This window comes from Hyaena hyaena, unplaced genomic scaffold (assembly GCF_003009895.1).
Source record: "Hyaena hyaena isolate Hyena2069 unplaced genomic scaffold, ASM300989v1 scaffold_35, whole genome shotgun sequence".
Lineage (NCBI taxonomy): Eukaryota > Metazoa > Chordata > Mammalia > Carnivora > Hyaenidae > Hyaena > Hyaena hyaena.
In genome coordinates, this window is record NW_024080667.1 from 1,677,948 (window position 1) to 1,696,213 (window position 18,266).

The 18,266-nt window shown below is 52.5% G+C and overlaps 1 protein-coding gene across 7 annotated transcripts in view; it reads left to right on the forward strand.

Moving 5' to 3' along the window:
• Positions 1 to 18,266, forward strand: part of FHAD1 (forkhead associated phosphopeptide binding domain 1) — a 126,569-nt gene that overhangs the window by 53,616 nt on the left and 54,687 nt on the right. For all 7 annotated transcript variants that reach the window (XR_005527846.1, XM_039229067.1, XM_039229071.1 and 4 more), the window contains exons 7-13: positions 445 to 568; positions 4,970 to 5,100; positions 8,138 to 8,227; positions 9,254 to 9,358; positions 13,055 to 13,162; positions 16,596 to 16,679; positions 17,704 to 17,856. Coding sequence is in view for 6 of the 7 variants with exons in the window: in XM_039229067.1 (XP_039084998.1) it covers positions 445 to 568; positions 4,970 to 5,100; positions 8,138 to 8,227; positions 9,254 to 9,358; positions 13,055 to 13,162; positions 16,596 to 16,679; positions 17,704 to 17,856 (795 nt within the window). In the remaining variant the exon portion in view is untranslated. The remainder of the gene's footprint in view (positions 1 to 444; positions 569 to 4,969; positions 5,101 to 8,137; positions 8,228 to 9,253; positions 9,359 to 13,054; positions 13,163 to 16,595; positions 16,680 to 17,703; positions 17,857 to 18,266) is intronic.

The following is an 18,266-nucleotide window of genomic DNA, read 5'->3' on the forward strand; positions in this document are numbered from 1 at the left end:
GAAAAGGCTTTGCGAGCTCCGGAGTGTTCTATGAGATACAAGCTACTGTTATTATCTCTCAAGGGAATTAATTTCATAACCTGCCTCCCTCTCGTGGACTTTGCTCTGCATCCGGTCAGCGCTGGATGGTCCGGAGCCAGCAGCTGGCCTGCTTATGGCTGAGAGTCCAGAGGTGGTCGGAAGGTGCATTAGGGACCGGGTATCTCCGAGGATGGCTGATCCTGACCCACTTTCTGGGCACAGAGATAAGCTTCCTGCTTTGATTACATGGGCCATGGTGGTCCCTGAAGGAACAGGCCCTCTCCTGTTAAAACTAAAAAGCGTGGCTTCCCCTGCGCCCCACCAAAGATCAATCCAAATCTGCTGTCCAGCTGTGGAGACGTGCCCGCATAGCCGGTAGATGGGGTACGCGCCCCTCTGACTGTGTGCTGCCTCCCCCCACAGATCAGTGCGCTGCAGAAAGGCTACAACCAGGTGCTGTGCCAGGCCCTGTCTGAGAGAAACTCGGAAATCACATCCCTGAAAAACGAGGGCGAGAACCTGAGGAAGGACAATGCGGTCACCTCAGGTGAGCTCCCTCCGACTTGGGCCCGATGGCTGCTGCCCTCCCCCCGCCCTTCCCAGGCCACAGCAGACCTCACCCACCCACCACCGAGCTGCTGCCCACTGGTCTGGGGTGCAGCCTCAGACACCTTCGCGGGGGCCTGCGTCGGTGAGTTCGAGTACGCCCTCGAGGGAGGGGTTTTGCCGTCCGGTTTCTGGGGCAGGGCCTGGTGAATATTCGAGCGAAGGGCGTCTCTTAGCTCTGTCTGCAGAGCGCTGGCCTCGCCGGGAGAACACAAGACACGGGGTGGCTCGGCAGCTCCGGGAGCCAGCTCGCCTCCGATGCAAGCCCGAGTGCAGACAGAGAGGGCTCACCATCGTCTCACCCATTTCACGCCGGTGCACTCAGGCCCGAGTGAAAACATTTTCTACTTGGCCAACAGAGGCGGCTCCACTAAAGACCTCGGGGTGGGAGCCACCACACCGTCCAGGGGACAGCTGTTTCTTAGCCGGGCCCCCCCTTTCATGCAGCCTGTTGAGAGAGTACCTGCTAGGTGTCAGGCCCTGTTCTAGGCACTGGGGGGAGAGAGCCCTGAGCACAGCATCCCTATACTCACAGGGTTCACACTTGGGAGTGGATGAGCGACTCTAAAAGTAGGTAAAGGAATGAGCCCATTTTAGAGAAAACTGGGCTGTGTGGCAGCAAAGCGCTCAGGGGGCTGAAGCAGAGGGCGAAATGCTCAGTGGGTAGGCCAGGGCAGGTCTTTGAAGAGGTGAAAAGGGAGAGCAGTCAGGAAGCCAGACGGAAATGTTCCTGGTAGAGAGATCACAAGTGCAAAGGGCCTGTGGCCATGTGGGAGGAGCTGAAGACGAATGTGGCTGGAGTGTAATGAACAGGGGGGTTGTGGGGAGGAAAGCAGGGTCAGAGAGGGAGGTGGGGGCGGGGAGGTAGATACTGGGGAGGAGTCTGGGTTTTATTCTAAGGGTGATGGGAAACCACCGGGGTTTTTATGGAGAAGTCACGTGCCTAGGGACCCAAGAGGGAGGGGCCATGAACAGAGGAGGAGGGGAGGGAGTGAGGCAGGTGAGGGGGGAGCGGGCAGTGAGCCTGGATTGGACACATGCTCTCAGAGTGCCCGGCACACAGCAGGAAAGTGCCTGTAGCTGTCAAAGCCAAGCACAGCGCTGAGCCACCAGTGACCCACCATCTCTCTCTGTGAGCTGGTGTGGATGCACCGGGGCAGCCTGACCCCCGGCTTTTCCTCTGTCTCCCTCTGCAGCTTACCACCTCTACCCCGCCACCTGCCCGAGCCTGTTCATGCTCCTCCCTAATCGATAACGTCCACAGACGTTTGCTGAGCACTTCCTGTGGGCCGGGCGCTGCTCTGGGCTCCGGGAACATGACACGCTGAGCCCTCATCTCCCTCCCCGGCACCTGCCTGTCAGATCTCATCCATGCTTCAGGCCTGTGTCGGACGCCACTTCCTCCGCTCAGGGACTAGACAGACCCGGGCTGGGGTGACCCTGGGGTGGGGGGCGGCGGGCTGGACCCCCAGGAGGTGTGGTCCCCAGACCAGCCACATCAGCATGCCCCGGGCCCTCGTTAGCCCCACAGAGTTTCCGCTCAGTCCACACCTCTTGGATGGGAATCTGCGCTTCAGTGAGGTCCAGGTGTGCACACATCCCAGTTTGAGAAGCACCAAAAGCACCAAGGCGGGTGTGTGGGACTTATAACAGACGGGCTCGTGGTGTCCACCGTGGGTCAGCAGGGGCTCAGGGACCAGGCCAGCCCAGGCCGTCAGGGCGCCTGCTTCTGCAGAGAGAGAGGCAAGGAAAATGTGCAGGGCAGATGGGGTAGCAGGCCCTGGATGGGCTCTCCTGCCTGAAGCAACCTCAAAAGGAAAAATATACATCCTAAACACCCACTTCCACATGCCAGCGATCCAGGAGAGAGGGGACAAGCAGATGGTCACCCAGCCTACTGCCTGCAGGGGCCCCAGACCACAGCATGGGGCAGAGATCCAAGCCCGGTGGGCCCCCAAGCTGCGAGGGTGGCATTGGAGAGGCGAACACAGCTACAGTCTGCCGGGTAGAGAGCCCGAGAGGAGAGGCTGCGCAGAGAGCGAGCGCCCGGTGGCCGTCAGAGCATCCCTGGCCGGTCTCCGGCTGAGTACTGAGCAGCGCGCACACGTGGGCAGGGAAGGAAGGCTCAAGAGGTGCAGAGAGAACAACCTCGAAGCTCCCACAGGCCAGGAGTGGCTCACTGTCCCGGCATCCAGCATGGAGAGGCCTCCCAACGCACAGGGTACCTGGTAGAGACTCACAAAGGTGTTGCCTCGCTTTTCTTTCGGGGCTACGGCCGCAGCCACGAGCGTGCTCAGGCTGGAGAAGAGGCTTGCCTCCATGTCTCCGCTGTGGCAGAGAGAAGGGCCGGCGGGATCCCAGTGAGACGCCCGAAACCCCCAGTGCCAACTCCCATCAGCAGACCCAGAAACGGATCAAAGATGGGCTGACCGTCCGGAAGTGGGCTCGATGCTAGGGAAACGCTTTGCTCCACCGGAAGGGCACGCGCACGGGCGTTGATAAGAGGAAGAGTACTGCCCATGCTCGAGTGCCCGAGAAGGTGACCTGGGTGAGGGGGAGAACTGTGCGCCGGCTGCTCCGAAGATTGCCCGCCACACACGTATCACAGCCTGTGCCCGGATGTGAAGGGTGACGTGTCCAAACGCGAGCGGGTTCTCAGGGAGCACGTGCGCAAGCTGGAGGGAGACAGGGCTCGCAAGGAGCTTCTGGCTGGCCAGGCTATGCCCGCAGATCTGACACCGGAAACTCGTGAGTGCTGTGAAGAGCGTCTCCAGGCCAAGGAGGAAACCACGCTCTGTCCAGGGAGGAAGAGGAAGAGACTGAGAAATAAAAGCCCCTCTCTGTTGTCTGTACAGAGTGGCTTTGGCAGCAACACAGATCAGTTATTTGATGAAACAGGCCTTCATCACAAACCTTTATCTACCAAAAAAAAAAAAAAAAAAAGTTCTGGACGAAAGCTGTGGTCCCACCTCACAAAGCGTGAAGGCAGGTCCCAAAGGGGTCGACGTGTTCCAAAGTAACTTAACCGTGTCCTGTGACAGTCTATTGTTTAAATGAAATTCTGGAACATACTGTTCTTTATTTCACCATGTCCTGTGACAGTCTATTGTTTAAATGAAATTCTGGAACATACTGTTCTTTATTTCACGTACCTTCTTGACGGATACCTTCTAACAAAATTGGGCATAACGTCCTTTCAAGAAAAGAACCATGTGAGATAATCCAGTCCCCACTTCTTCCCACTTGTCCTCAATATGAGAGTACAATTATGTATTAGGTACCTACTGCCACATAACCGCCGATCCCAAAATTTAGTGGCCCAAACAACCACCACTGTTTAGTGTCTCATCCAGCTTCCGGGGCTCTGGAATTGGGGGTGACTTGGTTCCCAGGGTCTCCCGTGAGACGCAGCCAAGATGTTGTCTGGGGCAACAGTCCCATCATCTAAAGCCCCAATGGGAGCTGGCAGATCCGTCTCCACAAGGGCTCACCCGCATCGCCATAAGCTGGAAGCCTCCGTTCCCCACACCGCAGGCCTCTCCCTTGGCGGCTTGAGTGTCCTCACAACATGGCGGTTGGCTTTCCCACTAGGTGAGGGATCCACAGAGCAGAGGGGAAGCTGCAGAGTCTGTTATGACCATCTTTTCCACAACATCATACTGGGTAAACACGGCAGCCCTACCCGTGGGGGAGGGTGCCGTGCAGGGGCGTGTCTGGGAGGCAGGGGTCGAGGGGCCACTTTAGGAGCGGCTATCACAAAAGATAAGAGGTGCCACGTAACAAACACTGGGATTGGCCATTCTCCTGTGTTCTCTATATGCCTTTGACCCTTATACTCACTCTGTGGGGAAGATACAATGAAAGATTGTAAGTAAAATAACAGGTTCAAGAACGCTGAGCTCATAAGTGGTAGAAACACTTCCAAACTCAGGTGAGTGTGAATCCCGCCACCCCACTGACCGCCTCCTTCTGCCTCAAGCCTTTGTATGGCTCTGGTGAAAAACTCCTGTCCTCCCCTGGGCTGGGCCTCTGTTCCCCAGGCCGGCGGTGTGGCCTCTCCTGCCGAACCCGAGCCCACAGGGGCCTCAAAAGGCTTTCTTCTCCCGGCAGCACTCGCCGACTTGCTGTTCTCACTGAGGTCGGAAACAAGCGCTGTTCAGCCCACGTCAGCGTCATCCCCGTCCCAGCTCTGGGAGCCTGGACATACCCTCCTCAGGTGTAGACGGGCGCCAGGAGTGGCCGGGGCTTGCAAGGGGCTCGGCCACAAGTTGGCTCACAGCTGCGGCGACAGTAACCCTTACCTCCTCCTTGACCTCTGCGAGTCTTTGCATTTGTTCAACAGGGATGGTGTCATCTTTGCAAAAAGAAATGTTAACAAGGGATGAGCAAATTCAGCAACTCACACAGGAGGTGAACCAACTAAAAAGTGAAAACAAAGACAAGGACCATCAGCTTGAAGTCCTCAGCTCCAGAGTGAGTGCTGGTCGCCCTCACCATATGGTGCCCCCCCCCCGCCAAGCAAACAGCCGAGTCCCTGACTCATCCCATTAAACCTGGACCCCAGCTTCAAATGCTACCCCCTCCTCTCCCACCACTGCGAGAAGAGGCTGGTGGCCAAGGGCATAGGGAGGACACGGAGTCCCAACTGCCAGGTGGCCCCCAACATGAAAGGCACACCTAGAAACGCAAGAGGCAGGGGTCAGCTTCCCTGAAAGTTAAGGGCCTTTTTAAATGTAACTTCGACTCTGCAAGTGTTTCTTTCCATCCTGACTTTAGGCTCCTGATCCTGTCGCATAAGGTTCCTTTTTTTTTTTTTTTTTAAGTTTATTTATTTTTGAAAGAGAGAGCACGAGCAGGGGAGGGGCAGAGAGAGAGGGAGAGAGAGAGTCCCAAGCAGGCTCCAAATCGTCAGCGCAGAGCCCAATGCGGGGCTCGAGCTCAAAACCATGAGACCAGGACCCGAGCGGAAATCAAGAGTCAGAGGGTCAACTGGCTGAGCCACCCAGGCGCCCCCAGAAAGGCTTCTCAGTATTTGTATGGTTTGTCTGTCTCGAGGAGTCAAGGTAAAGCCGAATAGCTGTCATCTCAGGTGACGGCTCAAAGAGCCACAGTGGCCGTCTGGTCAGGCAGCTCTGTCTGCGGTGACGGGGGTGGGGAGACAGATCTTGAAGTCCCAAAGAAAAGGCACACGAAGTAACATCTGGTGCTGAGCACAATACTAAGTTCCGAACTGAGAAAAGGCAGAGTGTGAGCTCTGGTGCTGGACAGACCGGGCTCCAATCCCCGAGCTTTCTTTTATGGTAACTTATTGGGTCTCCGTTTTCACATCTGTGAAATGGGGATAACAGAGGCATTTTCTGAGAAGTGGGAGGCTGATTTCAGTTGTGCTCTTCTGCCTCTGCGCCTGGCAGCCGCCTGGCGAGCCCTGCGTGGTCCTTTCTCCCAGGCAGACTGACGCCCTAGACACAGGAGGTCACGGCTTTGGGGGGGCGCGTGCGTGCGTGCAGGTTGTGGAGGGGCGCAGGGTACAGAGCTGACTCCAGGTGGAAGAAATATGGAAAAGCAGCACCTGTTTGACTGTTCTCCTTCCTGAAGTACACTTGGATTATTTTTCTCCCCCTTTCCCCTCACTCATTGCCCTTGGGATGAGGTACTTCTCCACTGGCCTGGGCCGTCCGTTAGCACACAGGCTTCCGGCCACCAAGGGGGAGCCTCTCGTGAGCATCCAGGATGCCTGCCTTTCCTTTTTCTCGTTCCCTTTGTCATGTGTGTTAATTTTAGGAAAATAAATAGATGACATTGAAAAGCAAAATTAAAGACATAAGAAAAAAAATGCTACCCTTAGAAATCCACATTGGGGGGTGTGTGGGGCTCAGTCGGTGAGTGTCCGACTAGGCTCAGGTCACGATCCCGCATCGCAGTCTGTGAGATCGAGCCCCACATCAGCCTCTGTGCTGATGGCTCAGAGCCTGGAGCCTGCTTCAGATGCTGTGTCTCCCTCTCTCTCTGCTCCTCCCCCGCTCATGTTCTGTCTCTCTCTGAAAAATAAATAACCATTAAACATATTTTTTTAAAAAGGAAATATGTAAGAAATCCACACTGATATTTTAATTTATATTCTTCCAGTCTTGTCTCCATATAAGTAAATGAATATTTAAAATTTTATACTGTATACACAATTTTTTAAATTTTAAATACTTAGTATTTTCCCATGTTAATAAATAAAAGCTTCTATCATGGGTCCTTTTTTTTTTTTTTATTTTTTTTTTTTTTTTTAGGAGAGAGAGAGAGACAGCGTGAGCAGGGGAGGGTCAGAGAGAGAGGGAGTGACAGACTCTGAAACAGGCTCCAGGCTCTGAGCTGGCAGTCAGNGGAGGGTCAGAGAGAGAGGGAGTGACAGACTCTGAAACAGGCTCCAGGCTCTGAGCTGGCAGTCAGCACAGAGCCCGACACAGGGCTCGAACCCAAGAACCGCGAGATCATGACCTGAGCTGAAGTCGGACACTTAACTGACTAAGCCATCCGGGGGCCCCTTCTATCATGGGTCCTAAAAGCTACAAAATATTTCATCGGTCCTGAAAGTTAGGTAACATTTTTCTGGATGTGCACAATGTAATAAAGCGATCTGTTCTTAAACATGGGTTGCATCTTTTCTTTTTTTTTTTATGCTTTTTTTTTTCTCTGTTGCTAACAAGACTGTGAAAAATATCCTGAACCTACAGATTTGTTGATTTCTAATCATCACCCTTAAGAGACGCTACGAACGTGGGAATTTCTGGGTCAGAAGGAGGCATCTTTGTGCTCTTACTGTGTGTTTCCCAGCTGCACTCCAGAGAAGCTGTTGCTTTACACTTCCTCGGCCGGGGCAGATCTGGGCAGATGTGTCTCTGAGATGTAACTGGCAGAAGCTCTGAGAGCCATCCGGGTTCACGTAGGGAGCCCCTCCATGTGTTTCCAAAAGCTACTTTTGGCTGGTCACAAAGGAAAACACACCTAGTCCCTCCATCCTTAGTACCCGGGCTCTGCAAAGCCGGCTCGGTCCTGTGGTGCAGATTGCTGACTCTTAAAAGAAGAATTCAGGGGCGCCTGGGTGGCTCAATCGGTCGAGCGTCTGACTTCAGCTCAGGTCATGATCTCACGGTTTGTGGGTTCGAGCCCCGCGTCGAGCTTTGCACTGAGCGTGAAGCCTGCTTCAGGTTCTCTGTCTCCCTCTCTCTGCCTTTCTTCCACTCATGTTTGTCTCTCTCTCTCTCTTGCTCTCTCAAAAATAAACATTTTTTAAATTTTTTTTAAAAAGAAGAAGAATTTAGACACTTTATCCCCAGAACTCACAAGAGCGTGAACTAGGAACCCCTACGGGGCTCCGTGCGTCCATCCGACACAGAAGGCTTCCCTCTCTTGGAATCTGGGGATGTGATTGGGCCACACAGCAGGAACTGTTCTTAGGGGCAGATGCGGGGACTGTGGGCCCCCAGACAGCCCCGTGGCCTGTTGCCCTTTCTCTCTGTAGTGCCACATGCTGAAAGAAGAGCTAAGAAAGGAAGAGTCTCAGAAGGAGCATCAGGAAGCCCAAGGGAAAGAGTTAAAACTTTGCAAAATTGTGAGTTTGAAGCTCCTCACTCCCGGGTGTCCCCAGAGAGGCTAGACTTTGACCTTCAGGGGGCTGGGGGGGTTGGGGGGGGTTCCTTGGCCCCTTGAGATAGCACCAGCTCTGGGACTTGAATGATGGTTTGTTAACATAGTCTCCTAATTCTTTGAAATGCTTTGACCCTCCAGCCCCAAAGAAGAGGTGGGTGGAAATGCGCGGGGCACACACTCTCCCAGCATGCTCTGGGCAGTGGGCTCTGGCCGCCTCACCGTGTTCGCCCTGGGGCTGGGCGGGGGCTGGGGACACACTCTCTGGCCCCTGCCCCCGGCTCTGTGGCGCCCAAACTGTCCTGTTCCACTGTCTCCATTTATCACAGGCACAGGCACCGTTATTAACACGAAATTCTCCCTGAAGTATTTTTACTGGAATACATCAATTTTACACCAATTCATAAAAACAAAACAAAAAGGAGAGGTATCGTTTGTCCTATATAGACGACGACTTTGGAAATAAAAAACAACGAAAACACGAGCACTGAAATGAAAACATTCATTCCTGTGCCAGCCGAATGCTCTTGCATGTTTCCATTCATTGGGAAATACAGCGCCTTAGACGCCAGGAGACGTGCACTTTTCTGTGTTAGGAACGTGGCTACTTTCTGCCTCCAGTGGGAAAAAAAGAAAAATGTCATTGTTCTGTCCTTCCAAACTGTGTCCATTGTGTCATCCCAGCAGTCCTTATTTAGATTGATCTCAAAAATATACCCCAGGAGAAGAGCTTCTAATGAGCTGATGGATATCTTGGACTGTTTAATCCAGGGTCCATGCTGATTTTCACAAGAAACTAATCATTTTCCTTTACCCAGTTACCCATATATCAATTGAAAGAAAACATCTACTTGGCCCCACCGATGTAGAATTTTCCCAGCTAATACCAGATTAGGTTTCTGCCTTAATGAACCCAATGAAATGAGCTACAGAGATTCAGAATATTCAGCCCATTAGGGAAGCCAACCTCCTGTTGTTGAAACTCTTTCAGCAAATCCAAGACATGGACAAAGAAATGAGGAAGCTCAGAGAAGAGCTGAAGAAGAGTGCTGCTGAGCAGAACATGATCTCTAAAACGCTGCGAGAAAAGAGCAAGGTAAGACAAAGACGAGGTGGCCCAGGGACTGCTCTGGGCCAGGCTCTCCGAGCGCATCATCTCCATTCATCTCACAGCGACCCCATGCGGTCGATACTGGTATTAACCCCACTTGACAGTTGAGAAACTGAGGCTCACAGAGGCAAAGGACGTTCCCCGAGTTCACACGGATAAAGTAGGTGTACTACTCAGAACTCGAACCCAGATCTGTCTGACTCCAGTGCTCCCGTGTGTAACCACTTGTAGACTGACTTCCACACTTACTTGTACAATTTATCCAGAAGAGAATGGATCCATTAGATCAAGTTTGCCTTTGACGTTGTTCAAGCTTAAATGTTCGTTTTGATGGTTTTCGCCGTGTGTTCTATCAGTCATTGAAGAGGTATATATTTTTTTAATCTCACGATTGTGGATTTGTGTATTCTACTTTTAGTATTGCCAGCTTTTGCTCTGTGTATTTTAAGGTTGTGTTACTAGGTTCATATAAATTTAAAATTTTAGTACTTCTCAGTGGGAAAAAAAAAAAAACCACTTTGCTCATCATAAAATGTCCCTCCTCATCTCTAGTAGTGTTTTCCTCTTAAAGACCACTTTGTCATCAATATAACACTGGCAGCTACACTGGCTTTTCTTTGGTTAGAATTTTTATAGCATATCTTGCTCCTACTTTTTCTGTCAATCTTTAAGTTTTAGACCTCTCTATTCTAAATAGCATATCATCTTTATAAAACCCACTTTGACAATCATTGCCTTTTAGCCCATTTATCTATGACATGGTTGCTGGCTTCTTGGGGTTTAAATCTATCTTCCTGCCCATGGCCACCTGTATGATCTAAGCGACGTTCCCTTTTCTTCCTTTCTTGCCCTTTTTTGAGTCAGTGGTTTCCTGTCATTCCATTTTTCTCTCTATTATCCTGGAAAATCTCTTCTTTTGCTTCTCTGTTAGCCATAGCAAGACAACAGCATTTAGCCTTGACTTACCAAAATCCAATATTAATTGAGTTTTTCACTCTTTAACTGTTCTTTGAGTGGTCAGCCTAATGACTATAATCTGCATTCTTGACTTACCAAGATCCAACCTTAGTTGATAACTATGCCCTTCTCCTTGATACAGCAGTGACTTTAGAACACTAACTTCACTCACCGCCACCCCCCAGATTTTTATGCTGTTGTTAACCATTTCTAAACTATTCCCTATCTTTTAAACCCCAGAAGACCTTACCAGTATTTCTGTATAGTCAGTGTTCATACCCACACATTATCTTTTCTGCATCTCTGATCATCCATTTGGGATCATCGTTCTTCTGTTTGAAGAACATCTTTTAGTGTTTTCCTTCGACGTGGCCATGCTGATGACAAATTCTCCCAGATTTTCACACACACACACACACACACACACACACACACACACACACCACATATCTTTGGAAATGAATAACCCTCATTCTTAAAACACATTTTGACCGACTATCAAATTCTACATTGACGATGACATTCTTCAGCGCATTACAGATAGCATTAGGTCAATGACCATTTGAGTGTCTCTTGTTTCTATTTAGAAGTCATTTAGAAGCCTAGGGGCCCCTGGGTGGCCCAGTCAGTTAAGTGTAGGACTCTTGATCTTGGCTCAGGTCACGATCTCCCAGTTCGTGAGTTCAGGCCCCATGTCGGGCTCTATGCCGATGGCATCGAGCCTGCTTGGGATCCTGTCTCTCCCTCTCTCTTCCCCCCGCATGCTCGTGCTCTCTTGCTCTCTCTTAAATAAATAAACTTAAATAAAAAAGAGGTGTAACTATGGTGACTTTAATCTATTTTCTCTGGCTGCTTTGAACTTTTTCTTTTCCCTTGATTTTTTGCAGCTGTATTCTGATCTATTTCAATGTGGATTCATTTTTATTTACCTAGTTTGGAGTTCACGTGGGCCTCTCGAAGCATTGGCTGGGTGTTTTGCATTAGTCTGTGACGTACCACACAGGCAGCAGGGAGCCACTAATGGCTTCTGAACAGGGAACTGGTGTGATTACATTGTGGCCAATAACACCAATGGGAACAATAGCTATCATCCCTCGTGTACTGGGCATCATGCCAAACATTCCATCTCTCAAACATTTATCCTATCCACGGTGCGGAGGAGGGAATCGAGGCGCCTGGTCACTAGAAAGGTGACCATGGCCAGATGGTGGGGGCCAGGCTTCTCTGACTCCGGTCACCGTGGCAAAGCCACTGGCCACGTGCGACGGTTCACGCTGAAATGAATCAAAATTAGGTAAAACTCCAAAGTCAGTTCCTTGGTCACACCAGCCACATTTCAAGTGTCCGATAGCCAGATGTGGCTACCATGCTATTCAGACACAGAGCATTTCACAGAAAGTTCCGTCAGACGGCACTGCTCCACAGTTTGGTCACTCTCATGGCACCTGAAGAATGTGCTGGAAGGAAAGAAATGAGAGGAAGGAGGCCACTTATCAGGGCCCAGAGTCCTCAGTGCCTGGAGAGGAGACCTAGGCACAGGCTTGGAGATCGCTGGGTGTGAGAGACGGAGCAGGTGCAGCAGAGGATGACCCGAGGGTGGGGTAGGGACCGGGGCTGACAGCCATTGGATGGGGAGCCCAGAGGAGGGCAGAGTCCTCTGGGCTGGACTTGGCTTTCAGAGCATGTGACAAAGTCTGCTGAAGTTGAGGTCAGGGCATGTTTAGATGTGGGGGGATACACAAGGAGGAAGCTAAGACCCCGAGGGGTTGGATGGCCTTTCCAAAGCACCATCGCTACTTGCGGGCTCTGCTGCACCGCTCAGAGCAAAGCTCTCCAGGGCTCTTCCACGTCTTTCGTTATGCCTGTGACTTCCCCCTTCAGCCCCACCAAGAAGCAGCTCACGAAGCCGTTTCAGCACCACACCCTCGCGTCTATTTAGGGGCGTTTGTTTCGTTGCTCAGCAGCACCAGAGCCCGAGGCTCAACAGGTGCTTCCAGAAATGCGCCACTGCAGTGTCCCATAACAGCCAGCAGAGGACAGCATCGCGCACCTGAAAGCTCCCCTCGCCTTGACTATGATCCCAACAGTGGGATATGAATGGGCAAGTTTCCCTGCTTCAAACTCCTTCCTTTCAGACTGTGATTCTTAAAAGACGTTGTTTAGCAAGCCCCTAAAGCTCCCCAGTTTTCCACTGGTGAGCGCTAAGAGTAGTAATGACAAATAGTTAATAATGATTACCCTAATAATAACATCTACCACATACCCACCATGGGGCAGTTACTAGTGACATTAAGATGAAGCCACATGGTGGACATTCCTGTCCACTACAGATTACAACGTCTGGTACATTAATAGCGTCCTCAAGAAGTTCTGGCATGACTCTAAACGTTTTGAATCCCCGTAAGAACCCTACGGGGCGTACTAGGATCATCATCCCCATTTGGCAGATGAGGACACTGGTGGCGGCGGTCACACCACTTGCTGGGGACCCAGCAGGGATTGAAGCCACCCCAGGCAGAGCTCCGCCCTTTCCCCTGGAGCGGGGGCAGCTCCTGTGAGCCTGCCTCCGCCCTGTGTGTGCCTGTGACCCCGCCACCTGGGTTGCAGCCCCCCCGCCCCCCCGGGACATTCCCCCCCCAGGGCCATTAGACCTTCTTGAGGAATTCCCCCGGAGTGCATTATGATCACATTAGCAGCGAGCACATGCTTTCATCATCATTTCAGGTTGAAGAGAAGCTTCAGGAGGATTCCAGAAGGAAATTGCTCCAGCTGCAAGAAATGGGGAACAGAGAGAACCTCATTAAAGTCAATTTGGAAAGGGCAGTAGGTCAGGTAGGCGAGCTCTAGAGCCCCCTGCAGCGCCCCTTCACCCCCCCACCCCCCCCCACTCCCCATGGGTCCTCTGCACCCAGGCAGCTGGTGGGGAGGAGTGAGGAGGACATCGGCCTTGGCGGAGGTCTCCCTCCTGACCCCGAGGAGAAGCTGTGTGTGGCTTCTGCACCCCAGTGGGCACGGCCAGCAGGCTTCTCCTGCTGGGGTGCTGCCCACATAAACAGCTGGCCACCGTCTGAGCCCCGGGCGGCCCATCCCAGCTGCACACCTGCCCCAAACACCCGGCCACACGGCTCCCTCTTGGGAAGAGTTTAAGCCTCTTGATCCCATGGTGTTTCTCTTTTTTCCTTTTTTTTTTTTAATTTTTTATTAATGCTTTATTTATTTCTAGGAGAGAGAGAGAGAGACAGCATGAGCAGGGGAGGGTCAGAGAGAGAGGGAGACACAGACTCTGAAACAGGCTCCAGGCTCTGAGCTGGCAGTCAGCACAGAGCCCGACGCGGGGCTCGAACCCACGAACTGCGAGATCATGACCCGAGCGAAAGTCGGACGCTTAACCGACTAAGCCACCCAGGCGCCCTTGATCCCATGGTGTTTCTCTTTTTTCTTTCTTTCTTATTTTAATGTTTATTTTTGAGAGAGAGAGAGAGGCAGAGCATGAGTGGGGGGGGTGGGGAAGGAGCAGAGAGAGAAGGAGACACAGAATCCAAAGCAGGCTCCAGGCTCTGAGCTGTCAGCACAGAGCCCAACGCGGGGCTCGAACCCACGAACCGTGAGATCATGACCTGAGCTGAAGTCGGACGCTTAACCGACTGAGCCACCCAGGTGCCCCTTCTATGGTGTTTCTAATCCTTTTTTCCTCACATTTGTTTTGCCCTGACATCTACCATCATTGTTCTTCCTCTGGGCCCCCAGCAGATGTCATAGTGGGTGTCCTTAAGGAAATAAAGGAACACCCCAGAATCTCAAAGCTCATGCTCGATGAGGAAGTCCCTGGGCAGGCAGGTGGGCAGACACTGGGGATGCCACTTCTCTAATCCTCTGGACCCAGATGGCCCAGTGGCCCTTCCTCTTACACAGGGCACAGATGTGAGGGCCAGAGATGCAGACGAGGCTTCACCGAAGGCTAAGGGACAGCAAACGGGAAGTCAGGATGGGACACTGACCCTCCAGAATATGGCCCTCCAAGGGCAGCTGGCCCTGAACTTCTCCTCAAGAGGCTCTCTCCTGGCCAGCATGCCTCCAGGGAGCCCAGGAATGAGTTGTGCGTGTGTGTGCATATGTGTGTGTGTGTGTGTGTGTGTGTGTGTGCGCGCACGCGCGCGCGCGCTTCTGGAAAGGAGGGCTCACCGGGTCGCCCACCGGATTCTCAGAAGGGCCTGTGAACTATCAAAAGCAGTTAAGGAGCACAAGCCAGGAAGGAGGCCTCCGTCTCCCACGGCCCAGCCCCCAAAGCCCTGCCGAGCCTTCACCGGGTGGCGTGACCGCGCCTTGTCAGGCACATGCAGGCTTCATAAGGATGCTGGCTGAGGGGCGGATCGTACCCTTCTACAAATGTCGCCCCAGTGCCATCCCTGCGAGGTGCCAACACTTAGCAAGGACAGAGAGCCTCCCAGTCGGAGCCTCCTTTTGTGCATCTTTTCTGCACCCGGTTGCCCCCAGCACACACCGGGTTCAAAGGCGTGGTCTTTGTCACTTGCCCAGGTACCAAGGTCCGGGATGAGGCTCTGGGGAGAAGTCATCGGGAGGGCCCTCAGAGACATTGAGATCCCTCCAGGTCTGGACTCAAAAGACAGAGCGTGAGCCCTCTCTGTGCCCCCTTCCCACCCCACCCCCTTATTTCCATGGCTCTGCTTCCTGGCTGAGACTCCCGCCCCCCCCCAGCTCCAGGACTGAGCCCGTCATCCAGGAGGACCTACCCGCCCACCCGGAGCTGTGCTCTGCTGAGCCTCTTCCTGGGCTAGTTAGGGCCCTCACCCGGCCGTGGATCCAGAGGATGGCCTGGGGTGCCCCAGGACACCCCCCCATCAGCTTTGGGCCGGGTGATTACAGGGATGTCCTTAGAGGACTCATCATCCCCCTACTGGGTTCCCAGAATCCACAGTATATAGTAAACTTGTGCATATTAGGACTCTTTGACTCTTGTGTTGTTGTTTATTTAGTTAGTTTTGAGAGCGAGCAGGGAGGGGCAGAGAGCGAGGGGGACAGAGAATCCCAAGCAGGCCCTGAGCTGTCAGCGCAGAGCCCGTTGCAGGGGCTCAAACCCACGAACTGTGAGATCATGACCTGAGCAGAAACCAAGAGTCGGACTCTTAACAGACTGAGTCCCCCAGGCGCCCCAGGACCCTTGCGTTAATCAACGCAATTAAGTTGATTCAGTGGCACGGTCCCTTCAGGGCTGTGTTTTAGAGTCAATGACCATATATTTTTTAAATTTTTTAAAATATTTATTTACTTTTGAGAGAGAGAGAGACAGAGTAGGAGTGGGGGAGGGGCAGAGAGAGAAGGAGACACAGAATCTGAAGCAGGCTCTGAGCTGTCAGTACAGAGCCCGACGCGGGGCTCGAACCCACAAACCATGAGATCATGACCTGAGCTGAACCTGGACACTTAACCCACTGAGCCACCCAGGCGCCCCAGTCAATGAAGTGAACCAAAAACCCGGGCCATATTGGTAAACTCTCAGAGAAAGCTGAGCTCCTCTGCCTCCCTCTTCTCATGGAACCGGACACCTTGACCTTGTAATTCTGTGTGCCCTGGTTTAATTTAATTGGGCTGTTTCATCAGCTGCGATCTGGACACACCAGCACCAAGGAGGAACTCAGTAAAAGCCGGTTGGACCAAAGTAGAAGACACGGCTTTTGACAGCTGTCTCTGTCTTGGAGCATTCAGTGACTGTGTACCAAGCACTCCCTCTGTCAGGCGCTGTACCGGGCCCTGGGGACACAGAGACAGCAGACACAGCCTCCGAGACACACATGGTGCAAGGCCCAGGATGGCAGAAGGGAGCACACCGTTCTCTCCCCAGGCACCCGCGCTGATTACACCATTTACTTGGACTGACAGCCTCAATATTTATTTCACAGCCTGGTGCCAACTTAACAATTATGGAAAAGCTCTCCCGGCCCCAGACTTCCCACTGGATAATTGGCAGCAAGTGGCTCCTGCGCGGGCGTGAGCCGCGTGTGCGCTGACCACGTGTGCGGGTCGGGTTGGGCAGGCAGACCTAAAAAGCAATTAAAACCCGCTGTTCTGGTCTCTTCTGTGGGCCCTGCCCCTTCCCGCCAGGGGTGAAGCTTTGACTAGCCCACAGTGATCGTTCACGGGGCGCAGGCCCTTGGGACTCCCGGACCCCAGCTCCCGGAATGCCGCCCCCGGGCTCGCCGGCCACAGCCGGCCCGCTGATTCTTGTCGCCTTCCCTTTGTGCTGCAGCTGGAGCATTTCAGAAGTCAAGTCATCAAGGCCACCTACGGACGACTGAAGCCACTCCTGGACAGATCCATCACCGACCAGCAGGTTTGTCGGATTTCTCGCTTCCTTCCTTGGGACCTGGGCCTCCAGACACGGAGAGCATATGTTTCTGTTTTTTGTTGATGGAACATATTTTTCACACTGTTGCTACACCATAAAGATTTGTTTTGATTTTATGGGGTTTCCTGGCTTTTAAAGTAAAAAGCCAGTTAAACTCCCTCGAAATGTTTCTGTGAGAATCAGATTAAACCACTCGGGCCTATTTCTGTCGCCAGACACACACATTTACCCTTCGTTAGCACCTTTAAAAGGGGGGGGGGCTGCCTCTCTGTAAACCGCGCCTTCATTCTGAAGAGAAAAGATGGCTGTGAGGACTGACTTCTGGCCGTGATGACCACCTCGTCATTCTTTCGACTTTTCTTTCCGTTCCTCTGTATCAACACGTGAGAAAGCACCCCAGGGCCTGCTCGCAGTGGCTGCTGACACTGACCTTTTTTTTTTTTTAATGTTTTATTTATTTCTGAGAGAGAGAGAGACAGCATGAGCAGGGGAGGGTCAGAGAGAGAGGGGAGGGTCAGAGAGAGAGGGGAGGGTAAGCGAGAGAGGGGAGGGTTAGCGAGAGAGGGAGACACAGAATCCGAAACAGGCTCCAGGCTCTGAGCTGGCTGTCAGCACAGAGCCCGACACGGGGCTCGAACCCACAAACAGTGAGATCATGACCTGAGCCAAAGTCAGAAGCTTAACCAACTGAACCACCCAGGTGCCCCGACACTGACCTTCTGTTAACAAGCCCACAGCAGCAGGCTCCGCGTTAGGAATCACTGCCACAGTGCAGAAGACTCTAGAACAAACACGTGGCAATGTCACAAATCTTTGGCTCCTAAAAGTCTTCTCTGCCCCTGGGAAACACGTCCTGGGGACAGAGCCAAGGCCCTCTTCCAGAGCTGTCACCAACACACATCAGGACCTCCCTTCTTACCTGCTGACCCAGGAGCTTAAAATCATGCTCCCAGCTCTCTTCCCAGAGCCGCCCTGTGCTACAAACCTTTCTTTCCTTTTTTCTCACCAGTTAATAGAGAAGATTACCCAGGTCACCGAGGACAGCATCAACCTTCAGCAGAGAAAATGGACCCTGCAGAAGGAGACTCAGCTCCACAACTCCAAGCGGGAGGAAATCACAGAGAACGTCGAGAAGCTGAAGACATCTTTAAACAGCTGCCAGGTGGCCCCTCTCTGCTCTTTACAAAAGTTTCTTTCACCCCATTCTTTTTTTTTAATGTTTATTTATTTTGAGAGAGAGACAGAGCATGAGCAGAGGAGGGTCAGAGAGAGAGGGAGACACAGAATCCGAAACAGGCTCCAGGCTCTGAGCTGTCAGCACAGAGCCCGACGTGGGGCTCAAACCCACGAACCCCAAGATGATGACCTGAGCCGAAGTCGGACACTTAACTGACCCAGCCCCCCAGGCGCCCCTCTTTCATTTCATTCTTGTGCTGTTTGTTTGGGAAATTACCTAGCGGCCCTGGAGCAGGTAGAACAGAAGTGCTCTGCATTTTTTTTTTTTTTTTTTGTCCTTTTCTCTTGTGGGAGAAACTCACCTGGGAACAGAAAACAAAGAGCCGCAGGTGAACC